The 26,449-nt window shown below is 40.7% G+C and overlaps 3 protein-coding genes across 4 annotated transcripts; 2 read left to right on the top strand and 1 right to left on the bottom strand.

Annotated features, from left to right (window-relative positions):
• Positions 1-3,862: 3,862 nt before the first annotated feature.
• On the top strand, positions 3,863-8,107 carry kptn (kaptin (actin binding protein)). The gene is made up of 12 exons (XM_060863718.1): positions 3,863-4,165; positions 4,658-4,740; positions 4,855-4,939; positions 5,071-5,125; positions 5,232-5,310; positions 5,773-5,846; positions 6,169-6,275; positions 6,392-6,487; positions 6,588-6,660; positions 6,831-6,966; positions 7,059-7,232; positions 7,484-8,107. The coding sequence occupies exons 1-12, from the start codon at positions 3,955-3,957 to the stop codon at positions 7,613-7,615; spliced, it is 1,305 nt and encodes a 434-aa protein (XP_060719701.1). The 5' UTR covers positions 3,863-3,954; the 3' UTR covers positions 7,616-8,107.
• A 373-nt stretch (positions 8,108-8,480) lies between these two features.
• On the top strand, positions 8,481-18,025 carry hnrnpl (heterogeneous nuclear ribonucleoprotein L). Of its 2 annotated transcripts, none has more exons than XM_060863717.1 (14): positions 8,481-8,641; positions 9,276-9,394; positions 9,493-9,730; positions 9,823-9,908; positions 10,065-10,161; positions 10,273-10,345; positions 13,825-13,860; positions 14,194-14,262; positions 14,443-14,705; positions 15,105-15,226; positions 15,565-15,766; positions 17,135-17,192; positions 17,508-17,603; positions 17,736-18,025. In XM_060863717.1, exons 1-14 carry the CDS (start codon positions 8,558-8,560, stop codon positions 17,792-17,794), a joined length of 1,602 nt encoding a protein of 533 aa, XP_060719700.1. In that variant the 5' UTR covers positions 8,481-8,557; the 3' UTR covers positions 17,795-18,025. The 2 variants fall into 2 exon arrangements, with proteins under 2 accessions (XP_060719700.1, XP_060719699.1); XM_060863716.1 differs by having other exon boundaries at positions 17,493-17,603.
• A 3,178-nt stretch (positions 18,026-21,203) lies between these two features.
• srsf7a (serine and arginine rich splicing factor 7a) lies at positions 21,204-25,903 on the bottom strand. Its single transcript, XM_060863294.1, has 8 exons — positions 25,763-25,903; positions 24,051-24,273; positions 23,320-23,499; positions 23,164-23,226; positions 23,048-23,086; positions 22,808-22,921; positions 22,206-22,316; positions 21,204-21,718 (listed from the first exon to the last, which is right to left on the bottom strand). The coding sequence occupies exons 2-8, from the start codon at positions 24,257-24,259 to the stop codon at positions 21,667-21,669; spliced, it is 768 nt and encodes a 255-aa protein (XP_060719277.1). The 5' UTR covers positions 24,260-24,273; positions 25,763-25,903; the 3' UTR covers positions 21,204-21,666.
• Between the last annotated feature and the right edge of the window lie 546 nt (positions 25,904-26,449).

Raw genomic sequence — 26,449 nt, 5'->3', positions numbered from 1 at the left:
TGATGACAGTAGCGTTGGAGCATTTATTTGAACATAAGACTGTAATGCTGTAGATTGGATACTAACATTGCTTCTTTTTCAAAATATTGACATGTTAGATTACTGCTTAGATCTCCTCTGTAACACCGGACCACCGTGTAATACTTTTGACAATAATAGTGGACTATTATTTGGAAGATTAGACAGATGCAGTGGGCCTTGATTGTTTTCTATACAGAATGATACCAAACTATGGCGATAATTGTATATTTAGAGAAAGCGCTGTTTAATTGAACAGATTGGGAAGTCATTTATCTTTTTTTTTTTTTTTACAGGTTAGTACAATTGATGTCAACAGGCAAATAAAAATCTATTAAATAAACTTCATGAACGTTGTTATGAATTTAAATTTAGTGCTTTATTTTAGCAAAAACATTTACCAAAGCGTTTCTAACAAAATGAAAACCTCTACTTTCTTTTTGGATTATATTATTGTACCTATATACCTTTGCTTATACATTATATATATATATACATATTTAGAGACACAGAGAGAGTAAATGTAGTTGTTTTCTTGTTTCTGTGCCCAGTTTGTGGACAGGGCAGTTTTCTGGAGGATGATGTGGGTGGAGGGGGCGTCCATCTGGCCACCAGCAGCTAGACAGCCTCACAAGCAATTATGGAAGTGGACTATCCTTTAATCCACGCGTGCACTCACACACACACACTCACACACACACACACACTCACACACACTCACACACACGTCACACGCTAAGGGATCTCACCCACACTCCAGTCCACACACACTCAATCTGTACTGTATGGGGAAGACAAGATGGAGTAAGCAGTAAATTTGGAAAAACGGACAGAGGAATTGAATGAGGTGAAGGAAGTTTAGATAGATAGAGCAAGAGAGAGAGAGAGAGAGAGAGAGAGAGAGAGAGAGAGAGAGAGAGGGAGAGAGAGAGGGACGTGTCATTGATGGCACACTGCATTAGATAATCCAGATTAGGGAGCCTAAAATGAACGGGTTTAATCTCCTGCCCATCCAGTAATACACACACTGCTGTCAGCACCAATCACTCACACACTCCTAATCCCTGAAGAAGTGCACACGCAGCCCACACATACATGCAGAACACACTTTACAACCCCCCTCTCACACACACATATTTAGTTGCATACACACATACACACATATTAACCCGTTTTATTTCCTATACATGAAACCATGCATATGAATCAGAAGCTCCTCTCATACAGGATGTAAAGTTGGAAGCAGAGCAGGAACAACCAGTGAAAATTAAAAACAATATCTGTTGCAGAAATATGATTTTCTTTCTTAAAAAGTTTTGTTCTGATGAAGTAACCCAAGGAAATTAAATGAGTAGTGCAGGATAGAGTTAAACAGAGAGAAGTAGAATAGGGTAGAGGAGTGCAGGGTAGAGTGAAACAGTAGAGTGTAGAGTAGTGTAGAGTACAGTAATGATGTGTAGAGTACAGTAAAGTAGTGTAGAGTACAGTAATGATGTGTAGAGTACAGTAAAGTAGTGTAGAGTACAGTAGAGTAGTGTAGAGTACAGTAAAGTAGTGTAGACTACAGTAATGATGTGTAGAGTACAGTAAAGTAGTGTAGAGTACAGTAATGATGTGTAGAGTACAGTAAAGTAGTGTAGAGTACAGTAATGATGTGTAGACTACAGTAATGATGTGTAGAGTACAGTAAAGTAGTGTAGAGTACAGTAATGATGTGTAGAGTACAGTAAAGTAGTGTAGAGTACAGTAATGATGTGTAGAGTACAGTAAAGTAGTGTAGAGTACAGTAAAGTAGTGTAGAGTACAGTAATGATGTGTAGAGTACAGTAAAGTAGTGTAGAGTACAGTAAAGTAGTGTAGTGTACAGTAATGATGTGTAGAGTACAGTAATGATGTGTAGAGTACAGTAGTGTAGAGTATAGTAAAGTAGTGTAGAGTACAGTAATGATGTGTAGAGTACAGTAAAGTAGTGTAGTGTACAGTAAAGTAGTGTAGAGTACAGTAATGATGTGTAGAGTACAGTAAAGTAGTGTAGTGTACAGTAAAGTAGTGTAGAGTACAGTAATGATGTGTAGAGTACAGTAGTGTAGAGTATAGTAAAGTAGTGTAGAGTACAGTAATGATGTGTAGAGTACAGTAAAGTAGTGTAGTGTACAGTAAAGTAGTGTAGAGTACAGTAATGATGTGTAGAGTACAGTAGTGTAGAGTATAGTAAAGTAGTGTAGACTACAGTAATGATGTGTAGAGTACAGTAAAGTAGTGTAGTGTACAGTAAAGTAGTGTAGAGTACAGTAATGATGTGTAGAGTACAGTAGTGTAGAGTATAGTAAAGTAGTGTAGAGTACAGTAATGATGTGTAGAGTACAGTAAAGTAGTGTAGACTACAGTAATGATGTGTAGAGTACAGTAAAGTAGTGTAGTGTACAGTAAAGTAGTGTAGAGTACAGTAATGATGTGTAGAGTACAGTAATGATGTGTAGAGTACAGTAAAGTAGTGTAGTGTACAGTAATGATGTGTAGAGTACAGTAATGATGTGTAGAGTACAGTAGTGTAGAGTATAGTAAAGTAGTGTAGAGTACAGTAATGATGTGTAGAGTACAGTAAAGTAGTGTAGACTACAGTAATGATGTGTAGAGTACAGTAATGATGTGTAGAGTACAGTAAAGTAGTGTAGAGTTCAGTACAGTAGAGTACATTATAGTAATATAGAGTACAGTAGAGTTCATTACAGTAATATAGAGTACATTATAGTAATATAGAGTACATTATAGTAATATAGAGTACATTATAGTAATATAGAGTACAGTAGAGTACATTATAGTAATATAGAGTATAGTACATTATAGTAATATAGAGTACAGTAGAGTACATTATTGTAATATAGAGTACAGTAGAGTACATTATAGTAATATAGAGTATAGTACATTATAGTAATATAGAGTACAGTAGAGTACATTATTGTAATATAGAGTATAGTACATTATAGTAATATAGAGTACAGTAGAGTACATTATTGTAATATAGAGTATAGTACATTATAGTAATATAGAGTACAGTAGAGTACATTATAGTAATATAGAGTACAGTACAGTAAAGTAGTGTAGTGTACAGTAAAGTAGTGTAGAGTACAGTAAAGTGGTGTAGACTACAGTAATGAAGTGTAGAGTAGTGTAATGTAGTGTAGTGTACAGTAAAGTAGTGTAGAGTTGAGTACAGTAGAGTACATTATAGTAATATAGAGTACAGTAGATTACACTATAGTAATATAGAGTATAGTAGATTACACTATAGTAATATAGAGTATAGTAGATTACACTATAGTAATATAGAGTATAGTAGATTACACTATAGTAATATAGAGTAGAGAACAGGACAATAGTGTAGAGTACGATTCAGTGTCTGATGTGTTATCAGAATAAGATTGCTCTGGTGGATGTGGAAGTTTATTTTAGTTTTTCCCTAGCAGGAGTAAATGAATGAACTACAGCATGACTGTCCTCTAGTGGTCTCTCTCTGTCTGCCTGTCTCTATCTCTCTATCTCTCTCTCTCTCTCTCTCTCTCTCTCTCTCTCTCTCTATCTATCTATCTATCTATCTATCTCTCTCTCTCTCTAACACACACACACGCACAACCATTATTTATTGACATTATGTTTATCCATAGGTTTAGACATTTAGTAATTTAGTCAAAATTTTGTTCTCGTTGAAAAAAAAAAAACTTTACTAAAGTTTTCGGTACTTTTCGTCAGTGTTCGTGTGTTTGTTAACGTTCGCCGTTACCTGCACACGTCATGTCCTATAAATGAATTTGATTGGTTGTAAATAAGCGCACCCTCGCATCTGATTGGTCCTCCTCCAAACCGGATGTTTTTGTGTCTGATGAACTCATGGATGAAGTGAGAATATTACTGTAATGATATAGACGGTTTGTCACCATGCTGCCTGACGCTGAAGGTTCGTGTCCGTTTGTAGAGGACAGTTTTAGTCGCTTCCCGTCACAGAGTAACATATACGGGCTGTGTGCAGCAGGACAAGACGAGCTGCTGGCCGCTACACTTAAAGGCAAAGTGCTTTGTTTTCGATACCAAGACCTGCAGCAAAAAATCCGCCCTGTGGCTAAAGAGTTGCAGTTCACTTACATACCAGGTAACAAGGTTCAATCTCATTATTCACTCATTATTCACGCTTTAAAAAAAATACCTGCTTGAGTAGGAGCATTTGATTCATAATTCTCGGAGTCGACTCTTTTAGACTCGTTCATGGGAGTCGGTTCCAGGAATAATGTCATAGTACACTCATCTTACCTGTGATATGATGAGCGTGCTACGCTTTTAAAGAAGTCCTACAGTAAATATAAGTAAATTTACACACAAATCAACTTCACATTGTGAATGACGCTGAATTTCCAAAGAAATCCGATGAAGCGTCATTTTGGGAATCGACTCCATAAAATAATCAAATGGGGCACGTGGTGTTTAAAGCTATATGTTATTGAAAAATAAATATCCCCTTAAATCAGATGGTTGTCCATCGGTCAAGGTATTTTAATGCAAGTGCTTTGATCATTTAGCTCAGAAATAGAAGACAGGTGTGTGTGTGTGTGTGTGTGTGTGTGTGTGTGTGTTTCTCTCCTTGTAGTTGATGCTGAGATTGTGTCTATTGATGCATTTAACAAGTCTGCCCCTAACAGAGGCCTGGTGGTGGGAATCACCTTTATTAAGGTACATTTCACTTTGTGTTTTTGCTGGATTTTAATTCAAGACTCTGATTATCGACCGTTTCAGTTCTGCTCTAATGTTTCAAACAAAATCTTTCTCATTTTCCCTGTCTCTCAGGACTCTGGTGATAAAGCAACACCTTTCCTGAATATCTACTGCGAGTACGAGCCAGGGTCAGAGTTCAACCTGGAGTCCATCGCTCGTAGGTCACACGGCAACACACGCCGTTATATAAAGTATAAACGTGGCTTTCTGCAGACTGATATGACAGCAGCATTATGATGTACTTAACGGTTGCTTTCAGAAACTTTCCTTTTCGTATTTTTTAAACAGAGAGCTGCTTGAACCTGGAGCTGCAGTTCACACCCTTCCAGCTCTATCACACTGAGTGAGTGTCCACTTTCTAGTGAAGATTCGTGCTTTAATGCTTGTGTGTTAACTAGAGTTTACTGTATTGGAGTGTGTGTGTGTGTGTGTGTGTGTGTGATGTGCAGGCTGCAGTTTGAAGAGGGTCACAGAGAGACGGTGTTCCTGCTCAGTGGACACGATCAGCGCATACACCTCTATAAAGAAGTAGGGCGTGTGTGAGCGTGTAAGCGTGTGTGAGAGTGTGTGTGTGAGCGCGTGGTGCATTCTCGCATATTTGCTTGATACTAATGGCTGTGAGTTTTTGTTTGAAGGCTTTGTATTTGTGTGGATTTTTATTCTGATTTGTAGAATATCATTTACATCTGGTTGGTTAAATTCTCTCTCTCTCTCTCTCTCTCTCTCTCTCTCTCTCTCTCTCTCTCTTCCTCCCTCTCTCTCTGTCTCTCTCTCTCTTACTCTTTCTCTCTCTTACTCTCTCTCTTTCTCTTCCTCCCTCTCTCTCTCTCTCTCCCCCTCTCTCTTTCTCTTCCTCCCTCTCTCTCTGTCTCTCTATTACTCTTACTCTCTCTCTCTTACTCTCTCTCTCTCTCTCTCTCTCTTACTCTCTCTCTCTCTCTCTCTCTCTCTTACTCTCCCCCCCCCTCTCTCTCTGTCTGTGATTGCCAGAATGCTTCATTACATCAGTTTGAGGAGCAGCCAGTGGAGCGTTTCTTCCCTGAGCTGATGGATCTGCCCAGCAAGTGAGCTTTTGCTTCCTTTGCAGTTTTAAAATCTCCAAGCTGTGCTTTTCATTCCCTGCTCTGCACAGATGGGGCGTGATCATAAATTCCGATGACTTCAGTCCTGACCAAGATGATGATGTCTCTTGGTCACTGCACTTCGTTTTTGTTTATGAATTCGAAGAATATTTTAAGCCCCTCCAGTCTCACAAAGTTTTTATTTATTTATTTATTTATTTATTTATTTATTTATTTATTTATTATTTTTTACCACATTTTCCACTAACTATAGTTATTTAATGTATGTTATCCCTTCAAGTAACGGCACAAACTCTGTGTGCAGTGTGTTGTGGATGAACGTGTTAAGTATTGATGGTGGTCGCCGGCTCACGGCTTTTGGCTGTCAGAGCGGCTGTGTGGGGCTCGCACTCGTTAACCAGAATGGACCTGGTAATTCTCACACACACACAAAGAACATATAGTGATATAAACAGATTTGAATACAGTTTTGTGTCTGTATCTGGACAGTCCACACATTGCTGTGTGTGTGTGTGTGTGTGTGTTAGAGATCCTCCAGAGTTGGCGTTTGCAGCAGGACAGTCCCATATCCACAGTGTTACTCTTTCCTCTGAAGGTGGGGGCCCAGAGCAGCAACATAGACGGTGCGTGTGTGTGTGTGTATATATGTGTGTAATAGTCCTGTAAAATTGGCCATGTTTGTGTTGTATTTGTAAGCACAATTCTGTGTTTGTGTGTGTGCAGAAGATCGGTCAAATCAGGTAACAGAGTATAACCTGTTGGTAAGCAGCACTGTTGAGATGGCGGTGGTTTACAGGTGAGGTTTTGGGTGTCTTGTTTAACTACAACTATTGGCACCCCTTTTATTTTTAACTGTTCTCGGCTTCTGTTGTTGACTCATCATCCAGGTCTGCTGATTGTGTGTTAGAAGGTTGCTGTGTAGATGATGTGACACGTGTGTGTGTGTGTGTGTGTGTATGTGGTCAGAGATGTTGAGCGGTGTGGGGTAAGCAAGCCAGTGTGTTTAGCAGGCAGTGATCAGTGTGATGCTGTGCTATGTGCCCTCCTTATCGACCTGGACTTTGACGGACAGCTGGAGGTGCTGCTGGGAACATATGGTCAGGTATGAAGCCACACACACACACACACACACACACACACACACATGTGTACAAACACACACACTAGATACATGTTTGTGTTTGTCCTTCACAGGACCTACTTTGCTACAAATTCCAGCAGCTTGCAGGCAGCACAGATGGGCGGTTCCAGCTCGTGTGGAGGCGTAGCTTCAAAAGCTCCCTGCTGTCAATCATCTACTTGGACCTAACTGGGGATGGATTGAAGGAGCTGGCCATTCTGACTATAAAAGGACTGCATATATTACAGGTCACTGTTCATCCTTGCAGAAATTCCCACCAAAGCATGTGTAAATAAACATGCTGTTTAGTCTTTTATATTTATTTCGCTCATATTTAACATGGTAGTAGATTGTTGGTATAAATTAACATTCTTTCAATATAGTGCAGTATGGTGTGCCACAAGGTTATGTTTTAGGCCCCTTATTATTATTCACACTTATATTTTATTCTCTCTCCATCTCTCTCTCTCTCTCTCTCTCACTCCATCTGCCTTTACAGCATAGTCTCAGCAGCACAGCTGATCTCGTTCTGCAGCGGTTGGCCAGCAGAGTGGCGAAGCTCTCTACTGCCACTGAAATCCAGTCAGTCACAAATCAAGATACTGAACATACGAAGAAGAATGAAGAATGATCACATCAGGAACAAATTTCATCCTGAAAGCCTCCTGAACTGATCTGCAACTGCACTACGGGATGTGGGCTGCCATTCTGGATTTGCCACAGTCGCTACAGTAATGTTAACATTAGAACTCAACCCCTTGACTTGACTGTCATTATACGAGTGTTCAAGCGGCTGTGGGATTGTTTGTTACCCACAAAGCACTGCAAATAAACCAGACTTCACTGACAAGTGGCTGCCAGCGTCGAGTCGGTTTGCAATCTAATATTTAAATCATTGTTAAATAAAATGCCGAGCAATGACTGCTATCCTCTCTTTCACATATAACTACGGGGCGTTGTTTTGTCACGTCTTCTACTTGTTTCATGTTGATTTCATACCCAGTGATATTTGCTAACAGTATTAACCATTTGATGACATGCAGAAATGTTTTTTTTTGTGTGCTGAAATTTTTAAGCTGTCGTATATTTATTCGATATGCTATAAATCGTATAAAACATTGCACGTGCGCGTGACATGTGTGTTATATCAGCGACAACTCCGGGAATAAATCCGCAAATAAATCGCTCATCGTTCCGCACATAAATACCGATCGATATCGTTGTATGTAAAATCACTACTTTATATGTAGAAAAAAAAAATACATACAATATTTAATACAGTATACTTAGTGTATTTTTTATCTGCATATATATTATTCCTATATACATACACACACACACACACACTAATTATAATAAATGAATATGTTTATTGTTTGTGTGGATCGTGGCGGTTGATTCCGCCAATGAAAATGCGACATGGGCGGAGTTAGAACGTGACAGGCTCCGCCCCCTTGTGCTTTTGTGCGTTTGCGGTCAATTCCCGTTCTCATTTATTTTTCCGCTTCGCTGTTTGTCCTCACCGGAGCTGCCGTATTTCCGCTCCCATTTTAAAAGCTGTATTCGGGACAAGATGGCTGCCGCAACGAGTCGCTATTACAGTGAGGGTGGAAGAGCCACTAAAAGGCAAAAAACGGACGGCGACGGAATGACCACGGTATGTGTGCGTTATAAACGCTGATTCGGCTACGCGTTCGGAATAAAAGTGTAAAAAAAAAAACTATCACCGATTTTGTCCGTTACACGACATGCTAACATGCTAATGCTAACATGCGAACTGTTTTTTTTTGTCGGCTGTTTTCCAATAAATATAAATATAAACTTTCTATTCTTTATACCATTTAATGTGTGTGTCGTGTTGTTCTATTCTGCATTGTTGTTTTGTTTTTTCCTCCTTAGTGTTTAATCACGTCTCAGTGTGTGTGGAGATTTCTCACAGCTCTCATTGTTCTTACAGCCACGCTAGCATGTTAGCACGTTAGCATGTATGGCTAGAGGCTAACCTTTATGTAAACATAGCTACGTGACTCGATAACAATCACCTATTTGAACCCGGGAGGCAAACCGTGTAATTTAAGTAGGCGTTGTTGTTTGTGGAGGATAAACGAGGCTGAGATACGAGTTAATCCTGATTTTTTTTTTTTTTATCTAAATTCTCCTCGTTTGTAGGTTAAAATGGCGGCCTGATTTTATGCCTTGTATAAAGTCCTTACGGATTACTTTAACTCTCTGTCTTTAACTCTTTGTCTTAATATTGTTTTTATCCTGAGCTTTGTGTGTGTTTTGTTTAGGAGGTTTATGAGGACCCTCATAAGCCCCTGCCCTCGCTGGTGGTGCACATTAGGGGGCTGGTGGACGGCATTTCCGAGTCTGACCTGGTGGAGGCGCTGCGCGAGTTCGGCACCATCAGGTAGGACAGCAGAAGTGCTTCCACATGTGGTGTTTATTCTATCACGAGTCCTTTTATTTTCTGTTTGCGGACTGTATCTCTGTGTGTGTGTGCTTTAGTTACGTGGTGCTGATGCCGAACAAGCGACAGGCTCTGGTGGAGTACGAGGACATGGGCGGCTCGTGCAACGCCGTGACTTATGCCAACGACAACCAGGTGTACATTGCTGGTCGCCCTTGCTACATCAACTATTCCACCAGCCAGAAGATCTCCCGGCCCGGGGACTCTGGTGATGCCCCCAGTGTTAACAACATCCTGCTTTTCACCATCATGAACCCCATCTACCCCATTACCACGGTAACATACGATACAATAATACTCGTGGTCAGTTAGTATGCACTTGCGCTGGTGAGAACATGCCATCTAAACGTGTCGCTCGTGTTTTGCAGGACGTGTTGTACACAATCTGTAATAACTGCGGCCCTGTGCAGAGGATTGTGATCTTCAGGAAGAACGGCGTCCAGGCCATGGTGGAATATCCTTTATAAGCTCAGAGAAGCTTGCTGTCATAGATTGAAGTGTCTGATGATGTTTAATGCTGAATACTGACTTATTTCTAGAACGGATTGTGAAATCGTTATCGTTGTTGTACTGTAAAAGTATAGTGTTAATTCCTTAACTTGGTGCTCACGTTTGATTCGGTCCAAAGTGCTCAAAGAGCAAAAGCATCACTCAATGGAGCTGATATCTACTCTGGCTGCTGCACCCTCAAAATCGAGTATGCCAAGGTCAGTGACACTAACCTGAAACTACACTGTCATCCATATGATTTTAACGCACAGCTCCGCTTGGGGTCGCACCTTTCTGTCGAGTCTCTAATAAAGTTTTTTCCCCTGCAGCCAACTCGACTTAACGTGTTCAAGAACGATCAGGACACTTGGGATTACACCAACCCGAGTCTGAGTGGCCAAGGTAAAGCACACGCACAGTTCCTGGCGATAATCATGTAGTTAAACCTCCTGTAGCGACGTCGCTGTGGACTTCACAAAAGGTCACTTCACAGTGGTGTCATTTTCAGCTCATTATTTCATGCGCAGGCGTGCACACAGGCATTCGGTTCAATCCGTATGGTACACACAAGCTGACACACACTGTAGCTCTTGTTTGTGTTTTCACCATCGATTCGCATGTCACCCGTGTCGTGTCGAACACACAAGCATGCGTCACACTCGGTAAAGGAACCCTCCCTTCCCTCGCTCACGGTTAGTCACTCCGCATGGCGCTGCACCCACCCAGAGCACACAACATGGTGGAGACTTTTGCTTTTATCTAATAAATTTGTTTACCGTAAAAGAAAACTTAGTGACCTACTAATCTGCCAAGGGACCATTTAGTTTTATGCTAATATAAGCAATGCTAACTGGTCCCTTTTTTTTTGGTATTTCACCAATTGCTATACAGGGTTTCTTAAAAACGTTGTTGCGACAAATTGAGTAGTTTCCATTGTTGGTTCCAACTAAAGTTGAGGATTGATCGATCAACATTACGGGTAGATCAAGAATGAAAAGTTTATAGGTTTTAAATGGCATAGACTTGTGTATATATGTATTTGTTTGATACGACGGTTGCTGGATGAAGGGATTCAGTCATTCAGGTCATAGAACATTATTGGTAGTGCAAAGACAAATGGCTTCTATTCATCTGAGGGGCTTCATCAGTTCTGCAGTAAGGTGTGAAAACGGTTTCAATGAAACTTCAGGCCACATGATGGCCATGAATCACAGAGGTGTGAATTTGCAGTGAAGCTGCAGTTGGGTGGAGAATTGATGAATTGATGATGGGCGTCCCATTCGCACCTCTTTCAAAACAGGCATGTTTCCTGTCCTCGAGAGAGTGTCGCTTACTTTACACGTATGTGCATTTAAAACGCGAGTTTAACGTTTCGTTTTCCCAGTTTCCATTTCGAGGCGTTAGAACTAACGAAGCCCCTTGAATGAGTAGTGAATCCAAACTATTCAATATTATTTGTGTCATTTAGTTTTCTAGTGTAATTAGTCATTTGACCCACAATTTTATTGTGACCGATTTTAAGGATTAGTGCTAACATTTAGTAAGCAAGGAAATTAATCGCTAGCGCCTTCGAAACATTCCGGTCATTTTGTCTACGATACAAACCACACAGGACATTTTTCAAGCGGCATTCTACAGAAAACAACACACCCAAACATGCTACTCTTCAAACACCGTGGAATACTCACATGGAGACACATCTTAAACATCAGACATCACACGGAACAGAAACATCTCCTCGACCAGACGACTACCCACTCACACCGTATCTGGGGGATTTTTTTTTTGGCTAATAAATTGCTGCTGATCAGAGAAGATTTTTTTCCCCCCTTAACATGTCACCACAAGTCAAGCAGCAAACATGACATGCAGACACTAAGACAGATTGTAAGAAGAGGTGGGAGGATCATACCTTGTGTTTTATTCCCTGTTTGCTGTCTTAATGTCTTGTTTCTTTGGTGTGCGGGCTGTAATTTTTATTTTTTGCTATCGTCACGCCACATTTTTGAGTTCTGAGCCATTCCACTTCCAAGATTTCAACATCACCAGGGTCAGAGCTTTGCCACGGCATGCTGAGCTCACATTACCACAACAGTACACAGAGTCCAAGAACTGTTGCCACACCACACAAAGGTCGTAACAACATGGCAGGATGACACACTCCACCCGGGAGCATCAGTGCACATTTACGTCAGGATCACTACAACGCTAATGCTACAAGCAGACACTACCCATGTCGACAAGTCCAGATCGTCATTGCTCACCACACCGACCATAGATGCAATGAACCGCATGTCACGACACGACGTAACACCCTGTAGTTCGATTTGTCGTAGTCACCGCACAGACATAGTGCACATCAAGCTTCGACAGCGTCATGACTACTACACATCAAGCATCACAGTAACCCACCGGGACATCACCGCGGCCAACACTACATTTACAGCACACGGAAAGGATCACTGAAGTGTACATGAAGACACGAGCACCGAACATGTAGCTAGAGCCTCGTCATCCTTCCTTAAGCCCTCTCACCACACGCTGAGGAATCAGGTCCTTCTCTGTCTCTTTCTACTTTCTCTCACCTTCCTCCTCCCTCTCTTTGCTAACTCTTTCACCCCGAGAGCGGCGATTCGTATTCTGACTGCTGTTACGCCTTCCGTGTGACGCAGGTTCGGATTAGCTCGGCCGCTACGGTGGCGTCCGTCCTCAAAACCCGCCGCTGTGTCTGCAGCCCCTCCGTCTGAATGGTAAGCACTGTGTGTGTGCCTGGTAACCACTCAAGGCAGCTTCAAAGCACTCGGAAGTCTAAGTAAAGTGCAATGGAGAATGAAAGCCGATGCCCAGGAATCGAATCTTTGGGTTGAAGGAAAAGGGTTACGGGCAAACCATCTCTCATTCAACCAGTTACACCTCGGATTCTCGTATCACCGTAAGTAAGTACCACCGTCAAAACACCAGCTCTGGCAGCTTGCATACAGCATGAGTTGCCCCTTTTAAACCCTGTTGCTAGCCAATGCTTGGTGTGCCTGTCGAAAGACCTTTTTAATGCCTCAAATAAAGATTATTACCATTCTACACACTAAAAAAGGTGCAGTCTTGATTTTCATTAACTCCCTTGTGATAGGCTTTAAAAGGACGTGTCGATCCTCGTTAAAACAAACAAAAAGTGAGGGTTAATTTGCGTACCGACCGATAACTACCGGAGACCTCTAATCGTACGCGGTTTTTATTAATTAGTAAATGTTTGTCTTCGTTTGTAGACCAGGGGACCGTCCAGATGAACAGTGAACGTCAACCGGTGGTTCCGGTTGGCGTTCTTGTAGAGCGAGTGCACGTCGTGTTCCGGTACTTTGAGCTCATGTATGCGGAATAGGGCAGATGGTGCTTTCCTCAGAGTGTGTTATGGTGCCCTGTGCTGCAACATGAGTGGTAGAAAAAAGGTGTGGTTGGATGGCTTCACGTGTCTTCAATGGCCTTCACCATCACCAGTTGGTAGCTGTTATATTATGAGCTGGCGTTGGGAAACACAGCAGGTGACTAAACTGAGGAGAGAATTTTTTTTGGGAGGGGGGTCACTTTTCAAATGCAGGCAGGCTAGTAGGCTGTGTGTGTGTGTGTGTGTGTGTGTGTGTAAATAAAAACCTCTTGGCTATTTAGCTAGCTAAGTTAGTTTGCCGTTTAATCCGGGTGCTAACAATAATGTAGTAACGAGCTCTAGTGTGAACAGGAGCGGTGTGTGTGCGTAGGTAAAGAAATAGATCTTTTTCTGCTGCACTTTTTTTTTTTTAATCTTCTGTAAAGTTGTTCATTTTGTTTTCCCTGTGTTCCTTTCTTTTTTTTAATGCGTGTCTGACGTGTGTATACCTGTGTCTGTGCAGATGCTGATTCAGACGGCAATTGGAACAGTTCTCAAGGTGTGTGGTGTTGTGTGTGTGATCTAAGATTTAAAAGCCAATTATGTACGGATAGGTGATTAGTTACAACTATAAACATCTCTACATGTTCTAACATCAATAATCTTCTTTTCGACATCTTTAACATGGTGTTTATTTAGATGTTGCCCCCACCATGTGGTGTTTTACAGCTAACACAGTTATAGGCTCTCCTGCACGCCGGTCACAAATGTCACAGCCCTTCCCTTTTTTTTTTTAGCCTGTTAATCTGATTGGTTCTCGTGTGCTGCCCGTCAAGCTGATTGTCTCTGGTGTGTATGTATGTGTGTGGTTTTGTTTTTTTCTTTCTGTCAGACCCTACTACCAATCCAAACAAGCGCCAGAGGCAGCCAGCTCTGCTTGGAGATCACCCACCTGAATATGGTTAGTCACCATTACTGACACACTTGTGTACCTTTATTAAAAGTTAACGTAAGCGGTGCGTCTGCTGCGCATGGCCAAAACTCTGCACAAAGTTACACAGGATATGAGGATTAAAGTTGGTGGGCCTTAGAGTTTTTTTTTCCTCTTTTCAGCATTTCCTCTGTTTGTTCTTTCCTGCAGGAGGTCCCCAGAGTGGTTACGGTCACTACGATGAAACCTACGGTCCTCCTCCTCCGCACTACGAGGGCCGGAGGATGGGGCCACCTCTCGGTCGGACCCGTGGTGGACCTCGTTATGGAGGCCCTCAGTACGGTCACGGCCCTCCACCCGACTACGCCGCTCAGGCCGACTCTCCCGTCATCATGGTATATGGACTCGACCCTTTTAAGATCAACGCAGACCGCATTTTCAACATCTTCTGTCTTTATGGCAATGTTGAGCGGGTGAGTTTCCTTCTTTTTTTCTTTTTTTTTTAAACCAAATTCCACACAAGATTTTTAAATGCTGAGAAGTAAAACGAGGAGTTTCATATCAGTTTCAACTGTTGTTATTAATGCTGTGGTAATTTATTGTATAAATCGTTAATTAAAAGCTGACGGTCATTTAAAATCGTTATATTTTCAGTTTTTGACACTTTAGTGCCAATACGTACTCCTGATAACCAGGTATCACGTCACACTTGAGACCATGCTTAAGATATTTGCTCTAGTTTGCCAGACTTTTGGACATTTGCTGAACCTTCGATCATGATCTATATCTCCATCACCGAATAGTTTGAACCCGAAGTCCGAGATTTCCTCAATTACTTGAAAGTAATGAACATGTGCGTGTGTTTTGTTCAGGTGAAGTTCATGAAGAGTAAACCTGGTGCTGCCATGGTGGAGATGGGCGACTGTTACGCGGTGGAGAGAGCCATCTCACATCTCAACCACACCATGCTCTTTGGGCAGAAACTCAACATTTGGTATGTTTCTGTTTTTTTGTCCTCTAACCACGGTGCTTGTCTCTGTTATACACTGGAGCGAAGAGTAAAAGTTTTAAATAAATAAAACACATGTATCTTTAGATTTGAAATGGATTAAAATAATACAAATTAACTTTAGTTCCAATTATTATGGATTTGTGGATCTGACAAATATCTGAGCCGGTTTATTTTGAAGTGAAGGCAGGACTATACGCGGTAACGGCCTGATGACTCGTCACTATCCCGTGTTTCTGCCACTGTAATAGGTTGTGTACATTAGTGTTTTACGCCTTCATAGACTGCTCATGTGCTCTGTAATGTGCTTTCCTGTGGTGCAGCGTGTCCAAGCAGCAGGCGATAATCCCTGGCCAGTCGTATCAGCTGGAGGATGGCAGCACCAGCTTTAAAGATTTCCATGGCAGCAGGAACAACCGCTTCAGCACCCCTGAGCAGGCAGCCAAGAACCGCATCCAGAGGCCCAGCAACGTCCTGCACTTCTTTAACGGCCAACCGGACAGCTCAACAGAGATCTTTGCCCAGGTACCGGAACAGTTACATCAGATTCAGATTCAGAATCCGGTTTATTGGCCAAGCGTGTTTACACACACACATGGGATTCGGTTCCAGCTGTTTGTGACTCTCAAAAGTACACACATAAATAACACTATACTGTACAATACAGACATAAATAACACTATACTACACAATACACACATAAATAACACTATATTATACAATACAGACATAAATAACACTATACTATACAATACACACATACATAACACTATACTGTACAATACAGACATAAATAACACTATACTATACAATACACACATAAATAACACTATACTGTACAATACAGACATAAATAACATGATACTATACAATACACACTTAAATAACTACTATACAATACACACATAAATAATACTATACAATACACACACAAATAACACTATACTATACAATACACACATAAATAACACTATACTATACAATACACACATAAATAATACTATACAATACACACACAAATAACACTATACTATACAATACACACATAAATAACACTATACTATACAATACACACATAAATAACACTATACTGTACAATACACACATAAATAACACTATACTATACAATACACACATAAATAACACTATACTATACAATACACACATAAATAACACTATACTATACAATACACACATAAATAACACTATACTGTACAATACACACATAAATAACACTATACTATACAATACAGACATAAATAACACTATACTGTACAATACACACATAAATAATACTATACTATACAATACAATACACACATAAATAATACTATACTATACAATACACACATAAATAACACTATACTATACAATACACACATAAATAACACTATACTATACAATACACACATAAATAACACTATACTATACAATACAGACATAAATAACACTATACTGTACAATACACACATAAATAATACTATACTATACAATACAATACACACATAAATAATACTATACTATACAATACACACATAAATAACACTATACTATACAATACACACATAAATAACACTATACTATACAATACACACATAAATAACACTATACTGTACAATACACACACAAATAACACTATACTATACAATACACACAACACTATACTGTACAAGACGATATAAAGACGATTAAATATGAATACAGAATCTATGACCGATCAGTTATGTGCACAGTAGTGTAAATAACAGTATTGTGTAAAATGATGTTTTTTTTGTACAATATACAGCAGCAGTACCACCGACCAACACTAGTTTCTCTTATTGTTCTCTTTAGTTTTACAAACTCATTAAAGACAGTGTGGAATAAACCGTTACTGAATCTTTCTCCCTCCAGATCTCCGAAGAGCTCGGCATAAAGCCCCCAAACAGTGTCAAACTTTTCACAGGAAAAAGTAAGTGAGGGTTCAAGTAAAACCGTGCATGCTCTCGGTTTTACTCGTGGGTTTTACCAGTAGAAACGCTGGTGATGACTTTTAACCTCTGTGTCTTGTGTACGTCTGGAGGATTAAAAGTGACGTCCACCGGTTTTTCAGCTTGTTCTTTAATATATTTAGTGACTTCATGCTCAACAGTGTTTAAGGTCAAGAGCTATTTTATTTCTTATTTCTGGGCCGGTCAATGCGACAAAATTCTCTCTTTGCAATTATTCCTGAACACGCATTCTTTTACCATAACCACGATAACTGTGTTAGATTGTATTGCTGTAGGTGAGAGGAGTGCATCCGGACTGTTGGAATGGGAGACCATCAATGATGCGATGGAAGCTCTCTCTGTAATGAACCACCATCAAATGAAAAATCCTAGTACGTATCCCCAAAGAATGAGCTGCAAATAATTGATATTTTATTTATTTATTTTTTGGTCTAGGGTCAGATGCATAAGATAATCGTTTTTTTGTGACGGACAAAATCTAAATTGTCTTTATCGTCTTTTAGCCGGACCGTACCCCTTCACTCTGAAACTGTGCTTCTCTACGGCCCAGAACGCTAACTGAAGCCTCGATGACCCCTGAAACCTTCACGACGTGTCCCAAGATGGCGTGCTGTTTCTTTTTGTACAAATAGTGTTTTTTTTTTTTTTTTTTTTTTTTTTCTTTCTTCTTCCTTTTTTTATCGCTGTGTAATCTCTTTTTCCTACCATGTATATCATGGCAAATTAAGAAAAAATAATTAAAAAGTGATGTTTTTTGTTCTCTAAATAAAAGCCGTTAGTAAACCCTGTCGGATTAACGTCGTTTTATTTACACCTGGGCTGCTTTTCTTACTGCTAACCTTTCTTTCAGCTTGAGTTTCGTGATAAACGTCTACGCATTTTTCTGTTAAATATTAGTTATTTTTAAACCACATCTATCTGTATGAAAATAGCTCTTATAGTGCAATGTGTTACCCACATGGGCTAATAACGTAGCGATATGATATGACGCAGAGATGTTGAACTGAGACGGCCGTCCGCTTCTGTCGCAACGATACAGGAAGCAGGCAGACAAACACACACACACACACTAACAGCCAGGTTCAGGCCAATCTGTGAACACTTACAAGTTTTATTACACTTAACACACAGTAAGCATTTTATTTGGACATTGCTATGTTATCCTTAACCCTAATGAAAGCAGACCGTTCACTACAATAAATGTCTCTACTGTAAGACATTTTCTTCATAAACGACGTAAGGCAGAGATCTTACATGTTAACATATAATCATAATGTATCACACTGTATTTTGAATCGTTATGAATCTTTGTTTTAAGATCGGTATTATTTCAGATTTATAGCTAGTCAGAAGGACATTAAAGGTGGGGTCTCCGATATTTGAGAAATGCTTCAGAAAACAGTCGGGACGACAAAAAAATTTAAATAAACGTGTAGCCAATGAGCAGAAAGGGGCGGGTCTTGTCAATAGGGGCGGAGAGAGTGTTCAGTGTGCATGTGTGCATATTCACAGATTAGAGTTTCCTGAGTCAATAACTCCTGAGCTAGACGCTGTTACTACACAAATAACACCTCTGTTCTATCGTAGTAATGTAGAGACGCAGCTACAACCGTGTTTTGCTAGTAACAGCGGCCAACTTCCTGCTCCTTCAGTTCTCTCCAGCGCTGGAAAGCTGATCCTATATTAACACGTCCTACTTCTTACCTTATCGTAAGCCTTTCTTCGCTTTCTTTCTTTGTTTTTATCCTCCATGTCAATTTTAAAACCGCTTTCTGCTGATGTCACACATGCGCACTGAACACTCTCTCCACCCATATCGACAAGACACGCCCCTTTCTGCTCATTGGCTACACGTTTGTTTTGATTTTTGTTTTGTTTGTCGTCCCGACTCTGAAGCGTTTTCTGAAGCGTTTCTCAAATATCGGAGACCCCACCTTTAAAGAGAAAATAACTTCTAGATTATTTTAGAAATATCTTTAGTGCTAAAATCTGATTGGCCAAACCATATTTAATATTCGACTTTAACCGAAGCAGACGTCATTTACACAATGTTGTAAGGACAAACCAGAAAATGTGGTGAAAAAGGACTGTTTTCCATTTAACCTTCCTCTTCTCTCCACACATGTGCTCTGTTTGGATCTGGTCTATTCGTATTTGACCACTGAGAGGATTAGAAGGCTCATCTCTATCCAGGACATCTGTCAGGGATGCGGCGTACACAGAGCCTATGCCATTGTGAAGGATCCCTCCCACCCCCTCACAATCTGTTCGTGCCTCTGCCATCAGGACCCTCACTACAAGGTTCTGCTACAGCTTCTTTCCCCAATGGACATTAATGTTCGCTCAATGGGACACCAACACACACCACTTTTACTGCACATTTGTCATGTAACACATCTGCACTCAGGGACTTTAACTGATACTATTGCACACATTTACATTTTTTACATTACTTACAGTACATTTTGACCTGATACTTCACACCTACCTCATATCAAAACACACCACAGCTTCGTGAGGCTTAAATGTTTACCGTTAATTGATGTTTATTGTTGTTGTTTGTTACTTGTGTTACTACCTGTACACCTTGGACCGTAGTTACGGCGTTTCGTTCTTCTGTGTACTGTGTATGTGGAGGTATATTCACACAGACATACACAAACACACAAACGTACGCTTGATCATGTACGGCGTAAACATCCTGCACACTGGACCTGGCTTTGGTTACACAGCAGTGTGTTAACTGGGGCATTGGTGCATACCAACCAGTCCTGTGGTTAGTTCAATACTCTCCCGCACAAGTTTCTGTCACACTCACACACACACACAGCAGATCATAGTACATATAAAAAAAACAAACAACAAAATTGACTTGTTTTTAAACGATAAAAAATGAGACTGTATAATGAACATGAATTATTAGCATTAATAATCAATATAACAGGGGGGCACGGTGGCTTAGTGGTTAGCACATTCGCCTCACACCTCCAGGGTCGGGGTTCGATTCCCGCCTCCACCTTGTGTGTGTGGAGTTTGCATGTTCTCCCCGTGCCTCGGGGTTTCCTCCGGGTACTCTGGTTTCCTCCCCTGGTCCAAAGACATGCATGGTAGGTTGATTGGCATCTCTGGAAAATTGTCCCTAGTGTGTGAATGAGTGTGTGTGTGTGCCCTGCGATGGGTTGGCACTCCGTCCAGGGTGTATCCTGCCTTGATGCCCAATGACGCCTGAGATAGGCACAGGCTCCCCGTGACCCGAGGTAGTTCGGATAAGCGGTAGAAGATGAATGAATGAATCAATATAACATTTTGCACTCACCTGATTATTAGAATAAAAATGAAAACTCCTGAACGAGGCTGTGATGTTAATAAAGCAAGTATTAATTTAGTTTTCTGAAGTTACACTTTGTAGTTTAGTAACAGATGTTAATATTTTGATCATTTTTTCTCGTTTATTTTTTGTGCCGATTCATTACCTGAGAGGAAAAAAAACTAAACGGTTAGCTAATTGGTTGCACGCGCCCTTATTAGTGCACGACCGTTACATTTCAAATTTAATCTGTAGACGGTGCACGTGAGCTAAATTTCCCGAACAATTAACAACGTCCTTTATGACGTAATCTATCGCACCAGTCAGTCAATCATAATTGAATCCTACTACACGATGGTTTAACAGAGAACATTTTAAGCTTTCAGAAATATTACTAGTTTAAAACAACTAGAAAGATTAATCGCAAACATTTCGATATTTCATCTTGGTTGATGCTAATGTTGAAATTTTGCATTAGAATTTTTTTTTGCACTTATGTTTGAATCATAAACAACTTTAATAACCATTAAAAAAAAAGGCTTCTTTTACTCTGTATAAATAAATCACAAATCCAACTCAGGACCTGTTTAAAGAAATAAAAGTGAAAACTCTCTTGTTGGTCTTTGTCTAATGCCCCATAAATGATCAGACAGTAAAGAAACACTGATGTGTAAAGACTCACTTTATTAAAAAGACCACTGGCATTTTTATAGCAGGGGGAGGAACCAAAAAAACAAAAAACAACAAAAAAAAAAAAACCAAAACAAAACTTCAAGCCAAGCTTTGACCCAATTACGGCTCATTATTTTTTCCAATCCCGACACTGCTGACTGTCCCATTCAATACAAACCACAGTCTCGGGCCTGAAACTAAAAACAATGGCTTAAAACCATTTTAAGAATAAGTTTTTAAAATGGAAAGGGAAACTCGTGATGTAAAAGATAACACAGGCAAAGAGGAGGGCCGGAGAGCGGAGACTGACATGTGTAGACGTATGAAACTGAAAGAAGGGTGACGGCGATGAAACATGAGCGAAAAGGACACCAAAATCGACGGAGGTTCATCAGTTGAAAGAGGTGCAGCAGAGAAGTGTGGGGGAGTGGGATGAAGAGGGGTCGACGATCCGATCAGTCGGCGTCTGGTGTTGGGCTCTTTCTCGGGCTGATGGATCTAGAACGGCTGAAACACATCAGCACAAATCACGGATATGCCGATTACGTATTGAAGTCAGATTCCTTGCGGAACACGTCGTCCTATGGGCTTTATATACTGGAAAATATAAATTTATTCCGTAAAGAAATACCACAAAATACCGTACAGACACCAAGTAATCGATTATTTCACTATTCTTCTAAACAGTCGTCATGTTCATGAGTCATGGTCAGGTTCATTTTGTGAATACTAGAGATTTCCAGCATTTCTGTACACATGTGCTGTCTAGATATAGAAAGTCTTACAGCTCTACAAGCTCAAATAAACCAAGAGTGTGATTATTGGGCACATTAAGTTACTTGTATTTTCTGCTTTCAACAGCAGAATGAGCCGCTGGCTAAAACGCGACGGCTACGTGCGTCTGCGAACAAAACGTTTATCCGATTCAAAGCAATTCATTCTTTACTGAAAAGACTCTAGACAGGCGTACATATGAAGGACAGGACAGACTCACCTGTCTCTTTTCTTGCTTAAGGAGCGAGAACGAGATCTGGATCTCGATCTGGACGCGCTGCGCACTCTCTGTCTGGAGCCGGAGCGGGAACGTGAATGAGAACGCGAACGACTGTTTAAGCCACAACACACACACAAAAAAAAAAAATCAGATATACAAACGTTGCTTAACTGCAAGATTTTCAAAACAAGTGAGAAAAAGAAATCTTCTGAACGAGCAATGTGTGAAAAACTGAGAAACCAGGAGTCATGTGAGGTATGAGCACTGCAGAAAAGAGTTTAGGTGAGAAAACTCAATAAGATGATTACATAAACAAAAAAAAATGTATGGTTATTAAACAGGCGTAAATTTGATATCTTGCTGAAACATTCCATTAGTCCACACCGATGAGCAATTATTTCTACTTTAATTATACTACTTATTACAGTCAAAATGTACAAATTTGTAAAATTTAAAATTCACACATTAGATAAACGTTTAAAAAGGCACATTGGGGCCTGTGTCTCTTCCTTTTTCCTAATTTTTGGATGTCAAATGGAGATTTCCGAGGACAGCACCTGTCACACAGTTGTCCCACACTCCCATGTCCTAACAAATCATACCTGGCCCTGCGGACTGGTGTTCTGGACCTCCTGGCAGGACTTCTGGAACGGCGCACCGGGGAACGAGAGCGACGAACTGGGGTTCGGGATCTGGAGCGGCCTGGGGACGCAGACCTGGAGAAAAAAATAAATAAATAAATTATAAAATGATAAAAACACACCATACATTTAGCTGACTGGTCACCAAAGAAAGCTCTATGAACTGTTAAGAGCTGTGAAACAAAGTGCAGCAGAACTCACCTGCTCCTCTTTCTGGAGTAGGATGGAGAGCGATATCGCCTGCAACACAAACATAACATCAGCATGCTGAGAAATTTCAAATCGGAGTTATAGCTCAGCGGAAAGAGCGTTCTTACTTCTCATAGCTGCGGCTGCGAGAGTGGTGGCGCCGACCACGAGATCTGGACCGAGAGCGAGACCTGAACAGAATTGTTTTTAAAATTAGCTAAATGTTGTACAGACATTTCAGAACTGGCATGTTTAAAAGTTTCACTAGCGCTGCACGGGCATACCTGCTGCGTCTGCCACCTCTCTTGCTGTAGCGATAACAGTCGTACGCGTAGTGACCCGTCTCTCCACACTGGTAGCAGCGGTCATTTGGATCAAACTGTCTGCGGCTCGGACGACCGAATCGGGACTTCCGGGACATTCCGTTTGACATCTCGACGCGGATGCGAGCCCCGCAGAGCATTCTGAGAAAAAGAAACAAAACGGAACTGTTAGTCATGTGACAGGGTCATGACCAGGCACAATCTTGCACTTTAGATCCATCTAGTTTCCTACAAACATCAAACGACGGCAGGTAATATATATTACGCACATTCTAATTATAATTCAGTAAATTAAAGCCTTCCTAACACAAAAACAAGCTTCAATAAGGGATACAGAGCAGACACAGGGAAGGAGCTCAGGTGCTGTCATTAATTCCAAAACGTTTTCTTGAACCCGTTTAACTGGAGATATTTAATTTATCCAATTTTCAGACCAAAATTCGGAAATCGAGTAGTCGGCAAGTTATTTAACATGGGATTAAAAAAAAAAAAAAAAAAAAGAAAAGAAAAAGGAAAAAAGAAAGAAATTTTGCTCCCCATCTTCCTTCCATTATACACATTTATAGCAAAATTCACAAACGACACAAGTATAAAAACGATGCTGTTCGGAGATGAACGAGAACACGGCTGGCCGTCTAACAGACGTCTCACAGGAAAAATAAAAGGTAGCTATAAAGCCGAAGCGGACTCACTTTCCGTCCATGCCCTTTACAGCATCTTCTGCATCTCTGGAGTCTTCGTACTCTACAAAAGCGAAGCCAGGAGGGTTCCGCGCCACCCAGACGCTCCGAAGAGGCCCGTAATAGCTGAAGGCACGCTCCAGCTCACCCTTCGCCGCGCCATTGCCCAGGTCACCTACGTACACCTTACAGTCCAGGGAACTGCGTGACGAGTAAGACATCTCGAACCTGCAACCTGGAAGAGTCACACAAACAAACCAGTCAGTCAGTCAGTCATCCTCACAGCGGTCAACATCAGTGCCAGCAAACAATATTAAAGCCTCTACAGGTGATGAGATGATTATATCTGGAAAAACTTGTCATATCGACACTAATCACAGACACAATCTGTAAACAGATTTCCAGACCAATACGTCTGCAGGTAAAACAGCTCTGTTTAATGCTGTAGATCACAAACATTTCTACACTGAAGATACAGACAGACCCTTTAATAATCAGACAGCACACAAGACACCTGAGGTTATTTATTTATTTATACTGATTGGTTTATAAAGCAAAACATGAGGTTTTGTTTTTATTTAGACTTGCACACAATGTGGGAAAATTAATCAACACAAAAAAATTAATATTAATGTTTATGTGAATAATTACCTCAGAGTGTGTGTGTGTGTGTGTGTGTGTATGTATAAACTGATCCGGTCCGAACAGGGCTCAAGTTAAACACTAATGTAAATTATTATAGAAATCTAACGCGAATGTTTACTAGACAAAAACAAGTTAATAAACGAAGGATAAACAGAAACAAGCTGTAAGTTAAGTGTCGAGTTCAGACACCGAGTTTTAGTCAGTTAGCATGAAGCTAATAACGCCGTTAGTGAGAGTTAGCCGACATGCTAACAGCCTCTTTGTTCTTTATCCGGCTGTAAAACGCGTCAGTTTGAGCTTTATTTTGCGCGTTAACTCGAGAATCCATCAGCTGGAGTCAGATTTGTGACCGAAACCGTGACCGGTTTTTGTGTTTTCGGTTCTGGTTTGTTTGCCGTTTTTAACTCCGTTTCGATGCTAATTTGTGGTGCATCAGGGCTCGAAAACTCAGCCGTCCGGCTAACAATCTACTGTTTGGGTCTCAAAAAAAAACAAACAAGCATAAATATCAATAAAAATAAAAAAAAAAAAGCTACGCAAAAGTATTTTTAAATAAAAGGTTAAAAACGAATCGTTTTTTATAAACAGCAGGTTTCGCTTTATCTATAATGAACACTAGGGACCATATTGGGGCCTGGTCTCAAATACCTGCATGCGCCCTAAACTAGGGAGCTTCGTTAATACGACACATAATAGCGTGTAGCGCACTATGTAGTGAACGAGGGCGCGGATTGAGACACAGCCGCACGGACACACTGTCGTGCTGCGAACAGAAAGCAGATCAATAAAAACGCGCGCAGCTCCGAGTCACTGACACCTCAGACTTCAGTCTTCGGGCTGAACGAAGAGACACAAAGGCGAAAAAAATAAAATCACAAAACTACGAGCACGAACGTGAACGCGCGCTGTTTAGCTTAGCGACATGTCGGCCTCGGGCTTCGCAACACAGCACGCGCGTGAATGTGTGTTTCCGGTTTGCACGCGCAACCTTAAAAACCGCGATCGTTCCCAACGCACGCAGGAACCCGGTCACAAACTCGCGGTTTGCTGTGTCGTGTATTCGAGTTTTATTTACTTACCTTTTTTCTACTCGTCTCAAGCGTCACATTCACACACACGCGCTCGCGCTCTCCTTTTTTTTTTTTTTTTTTTTTTCCCGGAAGCGCACGGGGTTCCAAAAGCTGAGCGCGCGCCTTCGTGGGTAGCCGAAGGGGCGGGACTTTATAGGCGACGATTCTGATTGGTCCGTGCGTATATGACGCGTAATAAAGGCGCGTTTTCGTTGTGGTGCGACTCCAAATCCACGTGGGGTGGTAAAAGTAGTGCACTAAAAAGGGTGCAGAATAAAGAGGAAACATTAGTGTGATGTGTTATATAGCACTTATTAGATATATACATTAGATTTATTCCATTCCTAAGAGTTCCTACACCACATATATATGTATACACACCATATATATACATATATATATAAGATATTAAAGGGTAAGACAATTAAAATATGCAATTGTTAATGACTTAGCCAGATTTAGCAAGCAATTCAAAGTATATTGAACATGATGAAAGACCAAAAGAGTTTAAACCAAGATAAACTATTTTCTCTTTTCTATTTCAAAACACAGATACAGCTACAGCATGTCCTTAACTCTGTTTCGGAGATCACGGTCAAGGGGAAAAAAGGACTAGGCCGTGATTTATAGGCGCAATGTTGTTGTTGTTGTTGTTTTTTTTTTAGTAGTAAGAGATCTGCTTTAGGAGATTAGTAA

This window comes from Tachysurus vachellii, chromosome 26 (assembly GCF_030014155.1).
Source record: "Tachysurus vachellii isolate PV-2020 chromosome 26, HZAU_Pvac_v1, whole genome shotgun sequence".
In the NCBI taxonomy this organism is placed as follows: domain Eukaryota; kingdom Metazoa; phylum Chordata; class Actinopteri; order Siluriformes; family Bagridae; genus Tachysurus; species Tachysurus vachellii.
This window is presented reverse-complemented; position numbering and strand designations above follow the sequence as displayed.